We start from the raw sequence: 17,483 nt of genomic DNA on the forward strand, positions 1-17,483 counted from the left end.
AAATAGAATGTGAAGAACAGCTAGCCAAAGATTCAAAAAGTAGCAGCATTTTTTTTCTGAAGTACTTCAGAGGCAGGAAGGCTTCTAAATAACCAGCAGGGACACTGGACAATTGTGATGCTAAAGAAGCACTCAAGGATGATAAAGCAATTGCAGAGAAACTAAATGAATTCTTTTCATCTGCCTTCATGGCTGAAGACATGAGGGAGATTCCCAAACCTGAGCCATGCTTTGTATATGACCCCAGACTGAGGGGTCAATAGAGGAGGTTTTGAAGCAGATTGATAAATTAAACAGGAGTAAGTTGCCAGAACCAGATGACATTCACCCAAAAGTTCTCAGGGCACTCCAATGGGAAACTACAATACTACTAACTGTAGTCTGTACACTGTCATTTAAATCGTGTACCAAATGACTGGAGGATAGCTAGTGGGACACCAATTTTTAAAAAGGGCTCTAGAGGTGATCCCAGCAATTACAGGCTGGTAAGTCTAATTTCAGAAGCGAGAAAAATGGTTGAGACTATAGTAAAGAACAGAATTGTCAGCTACATAGATGAACCTAATTTGTTGGAGAAGAGTCAACACGGTTGCTGTAAAGGGAAATCATGCCTTACCAATCTACTATAATTCTTTGAGGGGGTCAACAAGCATGCGGGAAAAAAGGATCCAGTACATATAGTGTACTTGGATTTCCAGAAAGCCTTTGACAAGATCCTTCACCAAAGACTCTTAAGCAAAGTAAGCTGTCATGGGATAAGAGGGAAGGTCCTCTCATGGACTGATAACTAGATAAAAGACAGGAAACAAAGGGTAGGAATCAATGGACAGTTTTCAGAAAGGAGAGGGGTAAATAGTGGTATCCCCCTGGTGTCTGTAGAAGGACCAATTCTGTTCAACGTACTCGTGAATGATTTGGAAAAAGAAGTAAACAGTGAAGTAGCGAAATGCGCAGATGACACAGAACTAGTCAGGAAGTGCCTGTAGCAGATTTTAAAACATTGGCATCAATTTTCAGATTACACTACATGAAAGTTTTATTAACTTCTCCTAGATGCAATTATGTAAATCACATAAAGTTTTATTTTTATGCTCTTGATTCTCTATTTTGGCTTTAGAAGATTAGCACCGTAAGAAGACTGGGGTAGCAGATTTGCACGCTCTCTCTCTCCCTCTGTAATATAAAGCTATTATACCGTATCTCCCATTTATAAAAGCCCCATTAATCACTCTTATTTTAAACCTCAGATTACTTAACTCCTAGTTATTAGCATTAAAGGTAGCCCACCCACATGCCCAGAAAAGGACATGTTGAGAAACAGTCACTGCAAAGAATTAAATTAGAAATTAAAAACCAATTGAGGAATGAAAGTCAAATTCTAGAGACAGAGTCAGTTATATATGTATGCTCTTGGATGTTCATAGAATCATAGAACTGGAAGGGATCTTGAAAGGTTATGGAGTCCAGTCTCCTGCCCTCACTGCAGGATCAAGGACTGTTGAGATCAACCCTGACAGGTGTCTGTCACCTGCTCTTTAATATCTCCAGTGATGGAGATTCCTCAGCCTCCCTAGGCAATATATTCTAGTGTTTAACCACCCTGACAGTTAGGAATTTTTTTCCTAATGTCCAACCCAAACCTCCCTTGCTGCAGTTTAAGTTCATTGCTTCTTGTCCTATCTCCAGAGGTCAAGGAGAACAATTTTTCTCCCTCCTCCTTGTAACACCTTTTTGGATACTTGAAAATCGCTATCATGTCCCATCTCAGTCCTCTCTTTTCTAAACTAAAGAAGTCCAATTATTTCAATCTTCCCTCATAGCTCATGTTTTCTAGACCTGGAATCACTTTTGTTGCTCTTGTCTGGACTTCTCCAATTTCTCCACATCTTTCTTGAAATGTGGTGTCCAGCATGTTATTAATGCTGAACAAATGCCCAAACTAGTTGTGCGAGAAAATTCATTTCAGTTAAATCAGGAGTTTGGATTTCACAGTATTTGTAACCCTTCTTCACCTACTTTTGCCTATGATTAGAACTGGTAAACTCCGTAAATGCAAATACTATCAAAATGTTAGTTTTAAACTCAAATATGCACTAAAAACATGAGAACGGCCGTACTGGGTCAGACCAAGGTCCATCTAGTTAAGGATACTGTGTTCAGACAGCGTCCAATGCCAAGTACCCCCAAGGGCATGAACAGAACAGGGAACGATGAAGTCATCCATCCCCTGTTGCCCATTCCCAGCTTCTGACAAAGAGATGGTAGGTACACCATTCTTACCCATCCTAGCTAATAGCCATTGATGGACCTATCCTCCAGGAATTTATCTAGGTCTTTTTGGAACCCTGTTTAAGTCCTGGTCTTCAGAGCACCCTCTGGCAAGGAGTTCCACAGGTCGACTGTGTGTCATGTGAAGAAAAACTTCCTTCTGTTTATTTTAAATTTGCTACCTATTCATTTCTTTTGGTGATCCTTAGTTCTTGTGTTTGGGGAACAAGTAAATAACTTGCCCTTTCTCTACATCAGTCATGACTTTATAAAGATTTTATAAGATTAGAGCTGAATATCTGACCACAGTATTCACAAGTCATACCATGTTGGTTAGTTAAATAAGTCATTCAGCCATGGATCAGGACCACCACTATTTCTGCATGACTTTGGCATTTTACAGCACGTTTTGCTGTCGTTTCATGGTACAACATTTTGGTTATGATTGTAGACTCACAACCTTAGTCACTTTGACTACAAGCCTCTTTCAAAAGAAGCTTTTTCGAAAGAATCTTTCAAAAAATTCTCTTTCGAAAGAGAGCGTCTAGTCTGCAACCACTTCTTTTGAAAAAGCGAGCCGCTTTTTCGAAAGAGAGCACCCAGATAGTCTGGATGCTCTTTTTTGAAAAAGCCCTGTTCGCATTCAAGAATGCCTTTTGTCGAAAGAGCACTTTTGAAAAAAGGTGTTCTTCCTCATAAAATGAGGTTTACCGCGGTCAAAAAAAAAAAATCATGATCTTTCGATTTAATTTTGAAAGAACTCGGCGGCAGTCTAGACACAGGGGAAGTTTTTTTGAAAAAAAGCCACTTTTTTTCGAAAAAACCCTGTAGTCTAAAAACACCCTTTGTTTTACATAAGATTTTCTGCCCAGGTCTCCCTTGGCTCTTTCCAGTGGAAGGTCATGTTGTCTATCAATGGAAAAGTAGTTTTCCCTACATTTGAAATAAAGTATTGGAATTCAATTCAGTGTTCTAAATTAAGCTACAGTTTTCTCTTCAAATAAATTATAGATTTAGATAGGCTTTTTAGAATTGTAAAAATATTCACTGAACTATTCACGTTATTTTTTTAAACTTCCATCTACATGCACCTGCAGCCATTTATCAGATGAGTAACTCCTTTTAGTAATTGTGAGCCTGCTTAAACTACAGCATGTTAAAAGTCAGCTTTGTCCCACTTTCAGTGTTCCAGATGTTAAATAGATTAAAAGAGAATTTAACACATCAGTACAGATGGCATTTGGGTAAAAACCCACAAATCTTTGGAGAAATTCTTAAACCCACACCTAGACAGTGTGCTTTGCCCATTGTTTAAAAAAAAAAAAAAGTTTGCAGGGCACTGATTCGTCATGGTAGATTGGAACAAAGCTATAGAATATAATAGCTAGAACTGTTTTTATTGTTTGCATTCAAGTTTTTGTTTTCTATTAGAGTAGCTGTGGATAAATTTATCAGCCAAACAAAAGAGTAACATGTTTACCTAACTGGCAATTTCAAATTAAGCATAATTTTATTTATGCAACAACACTTTACAGGTTATGTAAATTAACTGATATACAATGAAATTTAAAACTCCCACTGGACTACTCTACTCTGTTAATTTGCCTTCTATTCAAATTGCTGTCCTTATTGGTAATCCTTAATCCAAGACTCAGCGAGTCTGTGGATATTGGGAACATTGGGAAGCTGCATTGTATCTGCATCTTGATCACAAAGCACAAGCTTCCTAAATGCTAAGTAAAAACCTGCAAGGAAACAGACGGAACCAGTTGTCGAGATAGGTGTCACTCTGTGGGGAACAAGCGGCTAGGAGTTGTGTGGTTACCATGCCTACTGGGGAGCCACGGAGAGGAGACACTGCCTCTCACATAGCTTTGCAGCAGTGCTTGTGGCCCAGTTTTGACATTCAAACTGGATTTGCTGGCTGATTGTATGGTGAAAAAGTGCTCCCCTCAACCCCCTCATTTGCTTGTTGAAAGAGGATGGAGTAGGATTTTCTACTGGAAGGAAGTGTAGACAGATTACATGTAGATTAGTTAGATAGATAACCCTCTATCTACAAAGAGTTAAACCTCTCTAATCCAGCATTCTCTGGTCCAACACCGTCCATGGTCCAGTTTTGGCTCTCAGTGTTCTGTGCTGTTAATTAGCTGTAATTTACCTGTAAATGTCTTCTATGAGCCCAGTAAGTGGAAGTATTGGTAATGCTGCTAGACAATATTGAACTCCCATAGTCCAGCAAATTCTCTGGTTCAGCATCAGTCAGGTCCCGATGGTGCCAGACTAGAGAGGTTCAACCTGTAGTAGACTAAAGAGGTTCAGTTTTCAGTCACAAGTTACAATGAAGCCTACAAAAGTCATAGCCAAGTCTTGAGCTCCTCAACATGCCGTACTACATGAGACTGGAGGTTGACACTCTCCCTCTCACTGAGTACCCGCCTCAAATATTAGCTTCAACGTCCATCCACATGCATGAATCCCTGAATTATTCTTGTCAGAAGAGATTTTATTTCTCAGGACTGTTAGAAATGCATGGACATCTTCATTTTAAAGGCATTTTTTAAATAAGATCTCTGGATTCACTTTCCTTGGTTCAAGATTCAACGAAATAAAGAGGAGTTAAAAAGTACAGCACTAATGTGATGGCGAAGGCGCTCTGGCATATTTACAGTGCCCTCAGGAGCACTGGCTGCTTCTACTTAGGTGTTTTGAATCTGTTGTGGGATAGTGGCACTGTCAAAAAATGTCTTCTTTCCAATCCCACACTGATTTTTGTTTCCCTCCAAAATTTAGTCCTTGAATTCCTTAATCACACTCATGCCTAACTTAAGGGCAACACAGAAACATGGAGTAGTGCACCACAAAGAGCTAACCAACAGTTAACTGAAAGATGTCCTCCTCTCTGGAGAGGTAGAGGGGTTGAATAAAAGATGAGGGAGGAACATTTCCATTTAAACCGTGTAGATTAGCAACGTCTGAAGCCTTTGCATTTGAATGGGGTCGGTCATATTTTGGATAACACTTCTTAAGTCGCTACCACAGCTAGCTGAATTTACCGGGCCCTCCTCATCCCTCTCTCTCATGCCATACACACTGAGAAATGAGATAAAACCATAAAATATTCATGCTGGAAGGTTGCAACATAATATCACTTCATTTCTTAGTATTCAGAATGATAACACACAAGGACCCAAAGCCAGAGAGAGAACAAAGCGGGCTGCTCCATAAAAGACTGAAGCACAAGTCACCCCCTGTCCTTCCCCCCCATTTAACTCTGGGCTGTCTGTAGGACTGACTGCTGCATGCTTCCCTACAGGGCTTCCTGCCCGAAACCAGGACCTGAAATCCCTCCCCCTCCACAAGTGTTTAAAACAAACAGCTTGCAATTACACCAGGCCTACCCTAGCACAATAATAGTGAGTTTCACCATGATTGTGACTGGCTTCCTCCTGTGGGAGGGAAAGTCAGCCCATAGTGCATGGCTACGTCTACACTGGCATGAATTTCCGAAAATGCTTTTAACAGAAAAGTTTTCCGTTAAAAGCATTTTTGGAAAAGTACGTCTAGATTGGCAGGATGCTTTTCTGCAAAAGCACTTTTTGCGGAAAAGCGTCCATGACCAATCTAGACGCGGTTTTCCGCAAAAAAGCCCCAATCGCCTTTTTCACGATCGGGGCTTTTTTGCAGAAAACAGTACTATGCTGTCTACACTGGCCCTTTTGCGCAAAAGTCTTTCGAAAAAAGACTTTTGTCCAAACGGGAGCAGCATAGTATTTCCGGAAAAGCACTGATGATTTTACATGAGATCGTCAGTGCTTTTCCAGAAATTCAAGCGGCCAGTGTAGACAGCTGGCAAGTTTTTCCGGAAAAGCAGATGATTTTCCGGAAAAACTTGCCAGTCTAGACACAGCCCTCATTTTGTGCCCTGCCTCCCACCTCAGACTCTCTCAGAAACATTACCCAGATATAAAAGGGGAAAAACTGAATAAACCATATGATGAAAGTAATGGCTGTGCAGGCATACACTATGGTAGAAATTTCCTAGAATGCATTCACTTGGTGAGGGAGGGTCTACAAGGAAAGCTAGATATTTGAAGACTTTATCATTGCACTGGAGCAGGTAATTAGGCAATTAAAACTATGAAAAGTGAACAAATTACCAGATCCAGATGAATTACACTGCAGAATGGAGATGGGAAAAGCAAGAAAGCAAAAAACAAGAGCCTTTGGCAATGCTATTGTATGGCATTGTCCAAACAGGGGTGCTCAGGGAGTAAGGGTTAATGGCTGGTTTGCATGCGGTGGATAGTCTGCCTTTGCAAAGGAAAATCTTGGGTGCATCAGGCATTACAACAATCAGGGCAGGGCACACATGGGTATGCTAGGTGGGGGAAGGTGCTGCCTTCCTAAACCACCAACCTGGCTCGGCCCACACTCCGTCCCCAAAACACCTGCTGTAGGCGTAGTGGGGGAAGAGTATTGCTGCCCAAGTGCCCTCCCTCCACCCCTACCCTGTACTCCAGGGCCGGGGAGGCTAAGGCCATGTGCCCCACCATGCTGAGGGGGCAGGGGTGGGGAGGCGTCTTGGCTTCCTCCCACGGAGAGGCAGAGCCTCAGCAGAAGGGGCGGGCCCAAGGGCTAGCCTCCCTCAGACCTATCTTCCCACCCATGATCTCACACCTTGGGCGAGAAGATTCGAATACTCTAATCCAAATCCCAAGGCTCCGAAGCGTGGTCAGCTCCATTTCTGGCCACTCAGCAGCCCGCATCTGGGACTGGGCCGTACGAAGTCAGTGATGTCTTCCTGGACAGCTTGAGGACCACACATGGAGTAGGACACTGGTTGCCCAGTTCCCGCTGCCTCCCTGCCCCCCACAACTCCTCCCTCACAGCCCTCCCTCCTCCCAGGCGGTATGACTGTGCAGGGCACCCAAACGGCTTGGGATGGCCCTGCCAGCAGCGATGGGAGCAAATAGATGCAGGAAAAGGATCCTGCCCCATTTCAGGAACCACGTGCCGGGTGAGACCATGCAAGGGCTCCGTGGGTCTACAGTCAGGGTGGCTCTTTGTTAAGACAAAGTGCTGCAGGTAGATCTGGCGCTCAAGCCGCATGCAAGCAGACTGGCTTCCTGCTGCCTCTTCCCTCATGAGACCTCCTCCATGCCGGTTGCCACGGTATCACGCCAGGGAGAGAAAGGGGAGCTGTCCCTCTGCTTCAGGCGATAAAGGGGGCAGGGGATATGCTTTCCCACCCCCACAGATCCCTTACTTTATGCCGGGGTCCCCCCACACCCAAAGCTCTCTGCTGAGGTGCAAGAGGCCTCTCCCAACAGAGCCATCTGCTGGGCAGGTTAGTGTCAGCAGCACCCTCCCTACAAGAAGTCTCTACTATGGTGACAGACAGGGGCCCCACGACCTCTGCTCATCAGAGCTACCAGCGCCAACTGACCAGAGACAGTTCTGAGCTTCAAACAGTCACGGGCTAAAACCAGGGCAGACCCAAACGTAGCAGCAATAAACATGCCGGTTCCTTTACTGTGAATGTGAAATCCACCGGTGTGGGGCAATCCCATCAGGTCCTTTGGGCAGGGGAAGGGTTAAAAGCGTATATCGCGGCTGTTGAGACAACATTTCTGAACACGGACTGTCGGGAAAAGCATCTTACTCCCCAAATCCACAACAGAAGGGACAGATAGCTAGGGGCTGAATCCCACTGATGCAGCTTATACTGCTGTAGGGCAGGGGTGGGGAACCTACGGCCCAGGGGCCAGATGAGGCCCTGGGCTTGGCTGGATCTGGCCCCCGAGGCTCAGGGTTCCCCCCCCTCAGTATCGGGGAACCCAAACTTGTGCTCCAGCCCCACCCTCTGCTGTCGTGCTAGAGCCCACAAAATCTACTAGCCTGGACCCCCCAGCCTTGAGTGTGTGAGGGGAATCTGGGGAGTGTCTTTCTGCTTCTCAGGAAGGGTTTGTTTGGGGGTTTTTTCCTTCTCACTTGTGTGTGGCCCGACAACATTTTTCTGTGGGTCAGTGGCCCCTGACCTAAAAAAGATTCCCCTGCCCTTTCAATTGCACGCAGAATGCTCCTGCCTGAAGAGCAGCTGTGTGGTTAGGGAGCGAATGATTCCACATTGCCATTGAGTGCTTCCTTGTACAAGCTCCTGAGAATAAATACAACACTGAAACAACATGAAGGTAAGTGGGGAAGAGATGTACAAGAACACAGGACACTTTCCTTGAACAGGAGAGAATGCAGGAAAAAACTGAGGAAACAGCATGTGGGTATTTTAGGTGCCATTTACATGACCCGGTTTAGTTGGTGGGAATACAGAGTTTTTCTTCCAAACTTTAATTTTTTCCAAACTTTAATTTTTGACACTGACTTAATCAAACCTTAAGAGCCAGCTTCAAAATCATTTTCTTTTTAGCTGGAGTAGTCTAGCTTATGATATGGAAATGTAGAGCAGTAATTACACCAGCTCTTTAATACCCACGTGAAGTAACTTGATCGCACCATTTTATTCCTTTCCAGGCCTGTGTCTTCCAATCAGAAACTCATGCAGCAGCATTAGAGAAAATACATGATTAAAGTTTTAAAATTCTTTGAATCCTCAGAGACCACTACTATCTAGTTTGAGAAGCTTTGAAATGAGACATTGCCACAGGAAAGAAGTGGATAAAACAGAACATGCGTTACATCATTTTACACTTAAAAAAGAAAAGCAGAGTGTTTGTAGCACTGCTGATTTTTACACACACACACAAAATCCTACATTTTCTACTGTCATTTGTCCTTTTTGTTTAGAGGTCTGATCGTTTTGTTTAAACTTCACTAATATTGATTTACTCATTTTCCAAATCTGGGCAGGCAGTAAAAGCACAGGGACTGTTGGAGATGTTCCTATTAGATAAGTTGCATCAAATCAGTTGTTAGAAAATATACTATCTGCGCAAAGTATTTCTTTTTATCTCCTTTCACTCCTGCCGTCCTGAAGAAAGACAGCTCAAGGGAATGACACACAGTTTGGGGACTACAACAGACAATGGCTTGTGCTACAAGACATTAAGACCCATACAGTAACCTCCTCCCCAACACAAATGCAGATTAGAAAGAACACCAGAAACCCAACTGTTTTAGTTCATTGGATGTTAAAAGCTCACCATCACTTCTCTCTCAGCCCCAGGTAGCTTAACATGTGACTTATCTGACCGCATCTCTTCTTCCCCCCAGTTTTCAAAAATCTTTTCTATAAAGAAACCTTGAAAGCAAGAGTTCCCTCTGACATCTGACAGCTATTTATGACAGACTTTTTTCAATTTCTTGTCTCTGTCACTGAAAATTGATGCTCAACAATATGAAGACCCAGGAAAGTAGGTAAATGGTAGGAGAACAATTTTTTTTTAAAAGGAGAGAAACAAACTTCAGCTGAGTAGAAGATGATTCTAAACAGCAATACACTGCATGCTATGGTGTTGAAACAGAGCGTTGTTTTGTGCAGATTGCTTTCTGAAGCCAGTAATTTAATTTGATAAAAGTTATTAGATTTTTGTATCTGTTTGCAATAGGCATAAAGGAGCAGAATAAATAAATTTCCCCAGCCACTACTAAACAAAGCTATGCTAATAGTTCAGTTCCTGGTACTTGGCACATGTTATTTTAAAGAAAAAAAAATCTAATAGTGTGAACTTTTCTTCTAAGAAACAACTGAAACAAATATTCATGCAGGAGCACATTTTTCTAAACAAAACCTATATGACACTTCTGAGGTTTCTAAAATTATCAGAAAACTAAATGAGTGCTTCTTTTAGAATGCCCTTGTTCAATGTCTATGTAAGAGATCAAAAAAGAGCTTCAGACATTTATACAGAAAAGGAGACAATTGTGAATATTTTTTAATACTAAAATCACCAAAGTACAAATTTACCTGAATTAATAATGGGTCCAAACTCACTGTCCCCGTGGGGGGGAGGGGGAGGAGAAGCTTTAAAGAAGTAATTAACTGTGCTAAGGTCCATGTCCAAACTCCTGAAGATATACATATCAAGTGAAGCAGGAGTAGACAATCTATATGAATAGTTAAAAAATATGAATAACCCATGAGTGTGATTAATTTAAATAAATGAAGGGGGGTAGCAGGAGAAATACCTTGTAGGGGAAAGAGGCTAAGTCTGACCAATGCAACACCTCAAAAGTCATTTGAGTTACAGCCAAAATGAATTTGGCAATACAAAACCAGCAAAGTTTTATCAGCATATGGCAATTACATATGGCAAGGTGTGTAAGGGAGACAAGTAAAGAAGTTTAAGTGAAAGATGCTAAAGAAACAGGAGATAAGCAGTGACCTAGATTTTAAGCACAGAACATATTTCAATCCATATGGGACAAGCGTATTCTAAACATCCAAGCAGAAAACTGTTAGATACGTGAGAGGCTGATCCATCACTAGCCATGACACCTGCTATTTACAAACACTGTCTACTGTTAACTTCCCGAAACTGCACAAAACTGTTTTTCTTTAGAAAAGAAAATACACTGACAGCACACTAGAATGCAGTACCAATACAGAAGCATACTACAAATTATATTTCATAAGGCTACACCACATCATTACATTGTTCACTGCTCACAGCAACTTCCTTAAAAGCAATTGCCGGGCAGAGATGAAGCAGAGCATCTCCAAAGAGACTGTGCTAATCTCAACAACAAATCTCCTAAGATGCAAAAGAAGCCACGCTTCACAGCAAACAGCAAAGCAGAACTAAGTGAATGGAAATTGCTTCCCTTACCTTTGTTGAGCGTGCCGGTGATGATCCTGAAGACGGTCTGGGCAAATTTCACAAGCCCATGCTTACATCTCTTTGAACAGCCACTCATGGTTCAAATGTAGAGGAAGGATTTGCTCTCTTGCAAAGTCCAGGAGCTCAAAAAAAATCCGTTATTACTTCAGTGGTACTTTGTGCAATGCACAAAACTCTGGCGGTGGGCTCAGACACAGAACCACAGCCTCTGAGCTGTTGATTTGCTTCTATAAAGCTTCCAGGGATGATCACAGGAGGAAGCAAGGTATTGTCTTTGTGAAACGTAGAGGTTCTCCCCTTCAGCTTCGCCCTGGCGTGTGTACACACTTTAGATGATATCCTGAGAATGCATGTGGCCTGATAGAACTTGATAAGGACAGGCACACAGCAAGCCTCACCAGAGAGCAAGAGGGAGAAGGAGTTTGCTTTCCCACGCTTTGCTGACTGCCTTGCAGGGCAGTGGTAATGCAGCAATTAATACTGGAGACATGAGGGTGCTGACTGCTGCACAGAAAAGCTGCTATTGAAAGTGCATCTTTTTGTGCTTAATCTCGCTTTTCCAGGCTGATCTTCTTCCAGTGTATTGACTTGATTTTGGTCACAGGCAGGGACAGCTCCTTTCAGGTAACCTCCCCATCCAGCAATGCTGAAAGGCTGGGACTTTGCTGTGAGTGAGTTCCAGGCTAGTGGAGCTCCCCTTATTGATTCTGCTATAAATAATAAAGCCAGAGGGCACCCAGGACAGTCTCCATGCAGATTTTCTTCGTCTGCAAGTTGCCAGCTAGTCAAATGGCAGGTCTGTGCCAGTTGGCTTCCCAGAGATTAAAGTGCTCCCTGCTAGAACTCTCCACAGGATGTTGGCATTTTAGAGCTGTGTCTTATCTTCAGCATCTAACTCCACCCCCCTCTTAGCAAGCCTACCACTTATCTGAACGGCAGGTGTATTCACCAGAAACAGCCACTTCCTTTGGTTGCTTCCCTTGAGACAACCAATTATTTCGGATGTGCCTGAAATGCTAAGGGATAAACAGGCTTTGTGTTCAGTTTGTCCAGAGATGGCACAGTTCAGTTGGCTTCACAGCTCAAAACCCACCAGGGAACTAAGTAGGCATCATTATGGCTTATTTCATGCTTGAACCCTTCTGCTGGCTTAAAAAACCAAGCATGTCTTCTCATCTCTAGGGGCTTGTCCGTAGCATTGCCTTAGCCACCTGCTCCCACCCCACTACAGCCATGTGGGAGAGTGAAATTGTCCATTTCTTTCAGGCACTCTACCGGACACCAGACCTTTGCCTGTGAATGTCAAACAACCTCACTGCAGGGAATAAAGATAAAAATGCCTCTTACTCAGGGGAATATTAAATAGCTTTGCCATGCAGCTGAAATCCCCTTTCAGGCAGAGTTCAGGACATGATCAACTTGTTCACCTGTGCTTCCTTGCTTGAACTTCTAGCCTTCCCCAGACTCTTTCCTGCTCCTTGAGAAAGTTCAGCTAAATGGCCCTCACTCTCCAGGATTGGCAGCTGAGTCTCTGCTCTCTACCCCTTGCACTAAACCCTCCATTGCCTGGCAAGGTTTACCTCAGCAGAAGGGAGCCTTCTCTTTGAGGACATAGGGAGTAAAAATCATTAGGTTAGAGATTTGTGGTTAGGTCCAGGGTCTCACAATAAAGAGTAGAAACTTTTACTTCTAGGTCATTAGCTCAAAGACAGGCTAGGCACTACATGTTATTACCATGTGTTAGCTATTCAGAGGGGCTTTTTAAAAAAAATGTATTTTTAAAAATAATCCCTGTCTTAAACCATCTAATCAGACAGGTGACAATAGTTATGATCTTAAAAATTGCTGTTATAATATTCGCACAAGCCCATCAAGTAATCCCTGCATTAAAAACACTTGGCTCCTTCAGTAGATTCTACCCCTGACCTTTCAGGCAGTCTGATGTGGGCCTCCCTCAATCTCCCCTTACAGCTGGGATGTTGTATCTTTAATTAAATATCACTCTCTAGGCCAGTAGAGACAGGGAGAGGTAGAAAACCTCTGTTCAAATCCCCTCTTCTTGTCAAGCAGTGTGGGGAATTGAACCACCACCTGGGGTCAGTTCTGTAATCCGTGGGGCTAAAGGAAAAGCACCTGCTCTCCTGACGGGGTGTGGAGCTGGATATGCTTTGAGACTGTCTAACAGCTCATGCTCTGCAGGTGAGACAGGCAGAACATCTATCTCCACCAGGTTTGAGGAGCCCACTGGGGTTAATGCATGAGCTGGTCTCAGGTGTCGTATGCATGGCCAGCAGTAGCAGCAGAAACTTGGGTAGCTAAGGGACTTTTACAGTGAAAATGTAGGTGGCGAGGGATTAAGTGGCTGTTGTAAGGATTTCTGTACCACCTACATTTTGGAGCCAAGTGCTTAAGTTCTTTTATGGATCTGGACACTACTGCACAGGGTACTTTGGTGGCTCGGAGCCCTGGCTGGCAGTGTCAGTCAAGAAGCCTGACTGTGTAGAAATAGAAACTGAGCTGTTCTCTCACTCCTAGAAGTACTGGTCCTGGAGGAGGAGAATACATGGATAGGAAGACTGTGCTTCTTTGAGCACTGTCAGACTTGCTTCTTTCACCAGCACTAACTAGTGGTTACGTCTACACTGGTGGCTTCTTGTGCAAGAACAGTGCTTCTTGTGCAAGAACTTGCTGGGAGTCTACACTGTACGTGCATTCTTGCACAAGTAAATTTACAGTACAGTGTCGGAAAACAGGGCTTCTTCCAGAAGAGTTACTCCTCTCCCCACGAGGAATAAGCCCTCTTGCACAAGAGCTCTTGTAGACAGGCAACATGAATTTCTTTCTCAAGAAACCCCTATGGTTAAAGTGGCCATCAGAGCTTTCTTGTGCAAGAAAGAGTCCACACTGCCATGGACACTCTTGTGCAAAAGCACATGCCAGTGTAGACGTGCTCTTGAAGACTTTTTGCACAAGAACTCTTGCGCAAAACAATTCTTGTGCAAGAAGCTGCCAGTGTAGACGTAGCCTCTAAGTTTCAAGGAAATGCAAAAGATGAAGGTGCATTTAAAATGGAAATCAGATAAGTGATAAAATAATAACACTTGCTCACAGAGTCCATTCTGTTTTCTATTTCCCAGGTGCTGATTGCTTTCCCTAGCAATGATGATCTTTCCTATCAGTGCGCGTTGTTTCCGTGGCAGTCGCATGTTCCTTAGAGTTCATTGCTTCTGAATGTTGCAAATAATAAAACAAATAATCCACCTTGCTGGTTAGGTAGGAATTTACCTTCCCCGTCAACACTGCAGAGAAATTCCACATGATGTTTCAGCAAAGCAGTCACTTATTCCTCCATTACACTTCCCACCACTCGGGAAAGTCAGCCCAGTGCTTCCTCTCTCCCATAAAATGTCCTCCTTTCAATACATGTATCTATTTTTTAAAATGTTTTACACCGGAATGTCCAGCAGATGGACTAGAATTTCCCTCAAAGTAAGACTGACTCTCCCATTTATATAGTGTCCTTAAATCAGAGATCCCAATGGACTCAACAGCCTTGCAAATGTCCAATTGCTTAAGAAGCTGATCTTACAACCGACCAGGCTACGTTTTAATAACACCGTAAGCAGTCACCATTCTGCCCCCGCACACGGGGCTGTTAAGTCTGCTTTGGAAAATTATATTCTGGCCAGGCCTGCTGGTGGAGGGAGGGCAAAGCAGATGCAGTTCAGAAGGGCCTGAGGTTCCCAGCTGCTGCTGCGGCCAGAGCCTCAAGACATTTAAAGAGTTGTCGGAGTGCCAGGCAGTGTGCTGGGTGTGGCACTGAAGGGCTGGCAGAGGGAGGCTAGCCCCTCGGCCTGCCCCTTCCTCCCAAGACTCTGTCCTCTCCAAGAGCACAGAGCTGCCCCCTCCATATTGCCCAAGGGTCCCACAATTCTGTCAGCTCCCAATCCCCCGCCCCCCTGATTCTGGCTATTTGCAATTCACCTGCAGCATCAACTGAGTCACATTACTCCCAGCCCTGTCACGCTGTTCTGTTCTGACACATTCCATACCAGAAGCAGCTGCATTTCAGTGACAGGCAGCTAAGGGACATATGAGCCCAGGAGCACCTGAGTGAGAGGAGCGCATACGGTGTTTCAGCTGTGCCAGAGGGAACCCTCCTGAAACCCCACTGAGATTCCCTTAGCAGTCACATTGTCTTCTACCCGATTCCACAGGTAGATCCATCGACATCAGTGGGATTATTCCCCACGTAGGGCTAGTGCAGTCTGGGCCAAGGCATGCAAAAGGCAAACTGCTCTTTGGCAAAAAAACAGCAAATGGTCTGGTAGCACTTTATAGACTAACAAAATATGTAGATGGGATCATGAGCTTTCGTGGGCACAGATACCATCTACATGTTTCGTTAGTCTATAAAGAGCTACTAGACCATTTGTTGTTTTTTTCCGTAACAGACTAACTCAGCTACCCCCTGAAGCACCATGCTCTTCAGCAGGGAAGCCTTGGCAGAAGGTAGAGTACAGAGTAGCAGTCCCGTGGTGTCCTGTACACAGAACATCTTCAGACTACCCAGATATATCCCCTACAAGAAACTCTGCCGGCAGTGCTAGCCAGCCTTCTCTCTTTGGGTGCATTAAAATCAGGCTCTCACTAGCTAACTAGAATACTTATCTGACCATCGTTAACATGGAATCTATTACATATTTACCATCATGACACTACTACTGTGTGGTAAGGAAATGATATTAGTCCCATTTTACAGATGGGAAAACTGAGTCATAGATTTACTAACTTACCCAACACTTCAGTTAGTCTATAAGGTGCCGCAGGACTCCTCGCTGCTTTTGCAGATTCAGACTAACACGGCTACCCCTCTGATACTTAACTTACCCAAAGTCACACAGAAAGTCTATGCAAAGCAAGATTCAAACCTCACTATCCCAAGCTCCAGGCTAGGCCTCCATTCTCTAGAACATCTTCTATCCTAACCCAGAAACCGAGGAAGTGTGGTCAGAAGGGGTTATCTGAAGAAGGGAGACTGAGCCCTCAGTGCAGTCAGAATTACAAGCCAGCTCTCCTGGATCCTGTTCCCTGCCTTTATCCAGTGATTGTCTCACAGCAGCAATCTGCTTGAAGGGCCGAAGAGCAAACCTGTAATTCTTTAAACCAAAAAAAATAAAAGAGAAAAGCTGCAATAAAGCAATAAAACCACAACAGGGAAATCAAGGAATCAGCAGGTCATTCATTAGCCTATTTCTGTATCACAGATGTGTTGCGTGTTTAATTGCTTTTATGCAGATTGTGATACGATTTCTTGGGCTTATTTTTAAAAAGAAGAATCTCTATTATGATACGGGAGCAAGCATCCTGCCCAAAGCCTGAGGCAGTGAGTAGCCCTGCACTTGCATCATGTCCACCTTGATGATGCATCCCACATGCCAATGTGCTTTCAAAACAAATCAATGAGGGCCATCGTTAGAGCCCTGCATAGCTACAACATTTTGTATCTGCATCTGTAACTGCAAAAGTGCGCCACGGATCTCCACATCCACATCCCTGGATATCTGTGGGTGTGCAGGGCGCTCGTCAATTGTGCATCCAGGGTTTACTTTAGGGCTGGGCCAAGAAAACTGGCTCTGCTTAGACAGCAACCAGGCAAAACACTGAGGCTATGTCTATACTACGAGTTTTCTTGGCAAAAAATATGCTAATAAGGGACTCATTTGCGTGATCCCATTTGCATATTTTCGGCCAATCTGTTTTTACACTTGGGTTTTTGCACAAAAACAAGCTGTGTGGACATTTTCTTTTGGCGCAAACTCCCCCTTTTTCTGCAAGATCCTTATGCCCCCGAAAAAGGCTTACTGATCTTACGGAAAAAGGGGGTTTTGCGCAAAAAGAAAACGTCCACACCGCTTGTTTTTGCACAAAAACCCCAGCACAAAAACGGATCGGCAGAAAATATGTAAATGAGATCATGACTCATGCAAATGAGTCCCTCATTAGCATATTTTTTGCCAACAAAACTCGTAGTGTAGATGTAGCCTCATGTGCAACTTGCTTCCCCCATCCCACTCCTAGCTCAAAAGCTGTGTGAGCTGAGATAAAGGAGCATGTAGCTAAGGGATGCTGTTAGGGGAACTGGGTAGATTTGAACCTGGGACTTCTGGAGCTTAGTGTAGAAGCTGCTACGGTCTGAGTTATAAAGCCAGCCGTTGCTCAGCCTACGTTGTAGAGCTCCTTTGTTCTTATCTCTGGCTGTACATGGTCTAGGTGCCACTCCACGGGACAGTGAACCACACTAGGGCTCCATCTACACTGTTTCCAAAAGAGGAAATGCAAATGGAGCGCTCATTTGCAAATCTCATGCTCTCATTTGCATATACTCTTCCGATCCTTTTAGCAGAAAAGGATTTT

General features: G+C 43.8%; 1 protein-coding gene across 1 annotated transcript in view; it reads right to left on the reverse strand.

Moving 5' to 3' along the window:
• The window catches only part of KCNIP1 (potassium voltage-gated channel interacting protein 1), a 725,629-nt gene extending 711,203 nt beyond the window's left edge, over positions 1 to 14,426 (reverse strand). The window contains exon 1 of the mRNA XM_014569862.3: positions 11,055 to 14,426. Within this exon, the coding sequence (XP_014425348.1) occupies positions 11,055 to 11,142 (88 nt within the window). The 5' untranslated portion in view covers positions 11,143 to 14,426. The remainder of the gene's footprint in view (positions 1 to 11,054) is intronic.
• Between the last annotated feature and the right edge of the window lie 3,057 nt (positions 14,427 to 17,483).

Source organism: Pelodiscus sinensis, chromosome 17 (genome assembly GCF_049634645.1).
Source record: "Pelodiscus sinensis isolate JC-2024 chromosome 17, ASM4963464v1, whole genome shotgun sequence".
Classification (NCBI taxonomy): Eukaryota; Metazoa; Chordata; order Testudines; family Trionychidae; genus Pelodiscus; species Pelodiscus sinensis.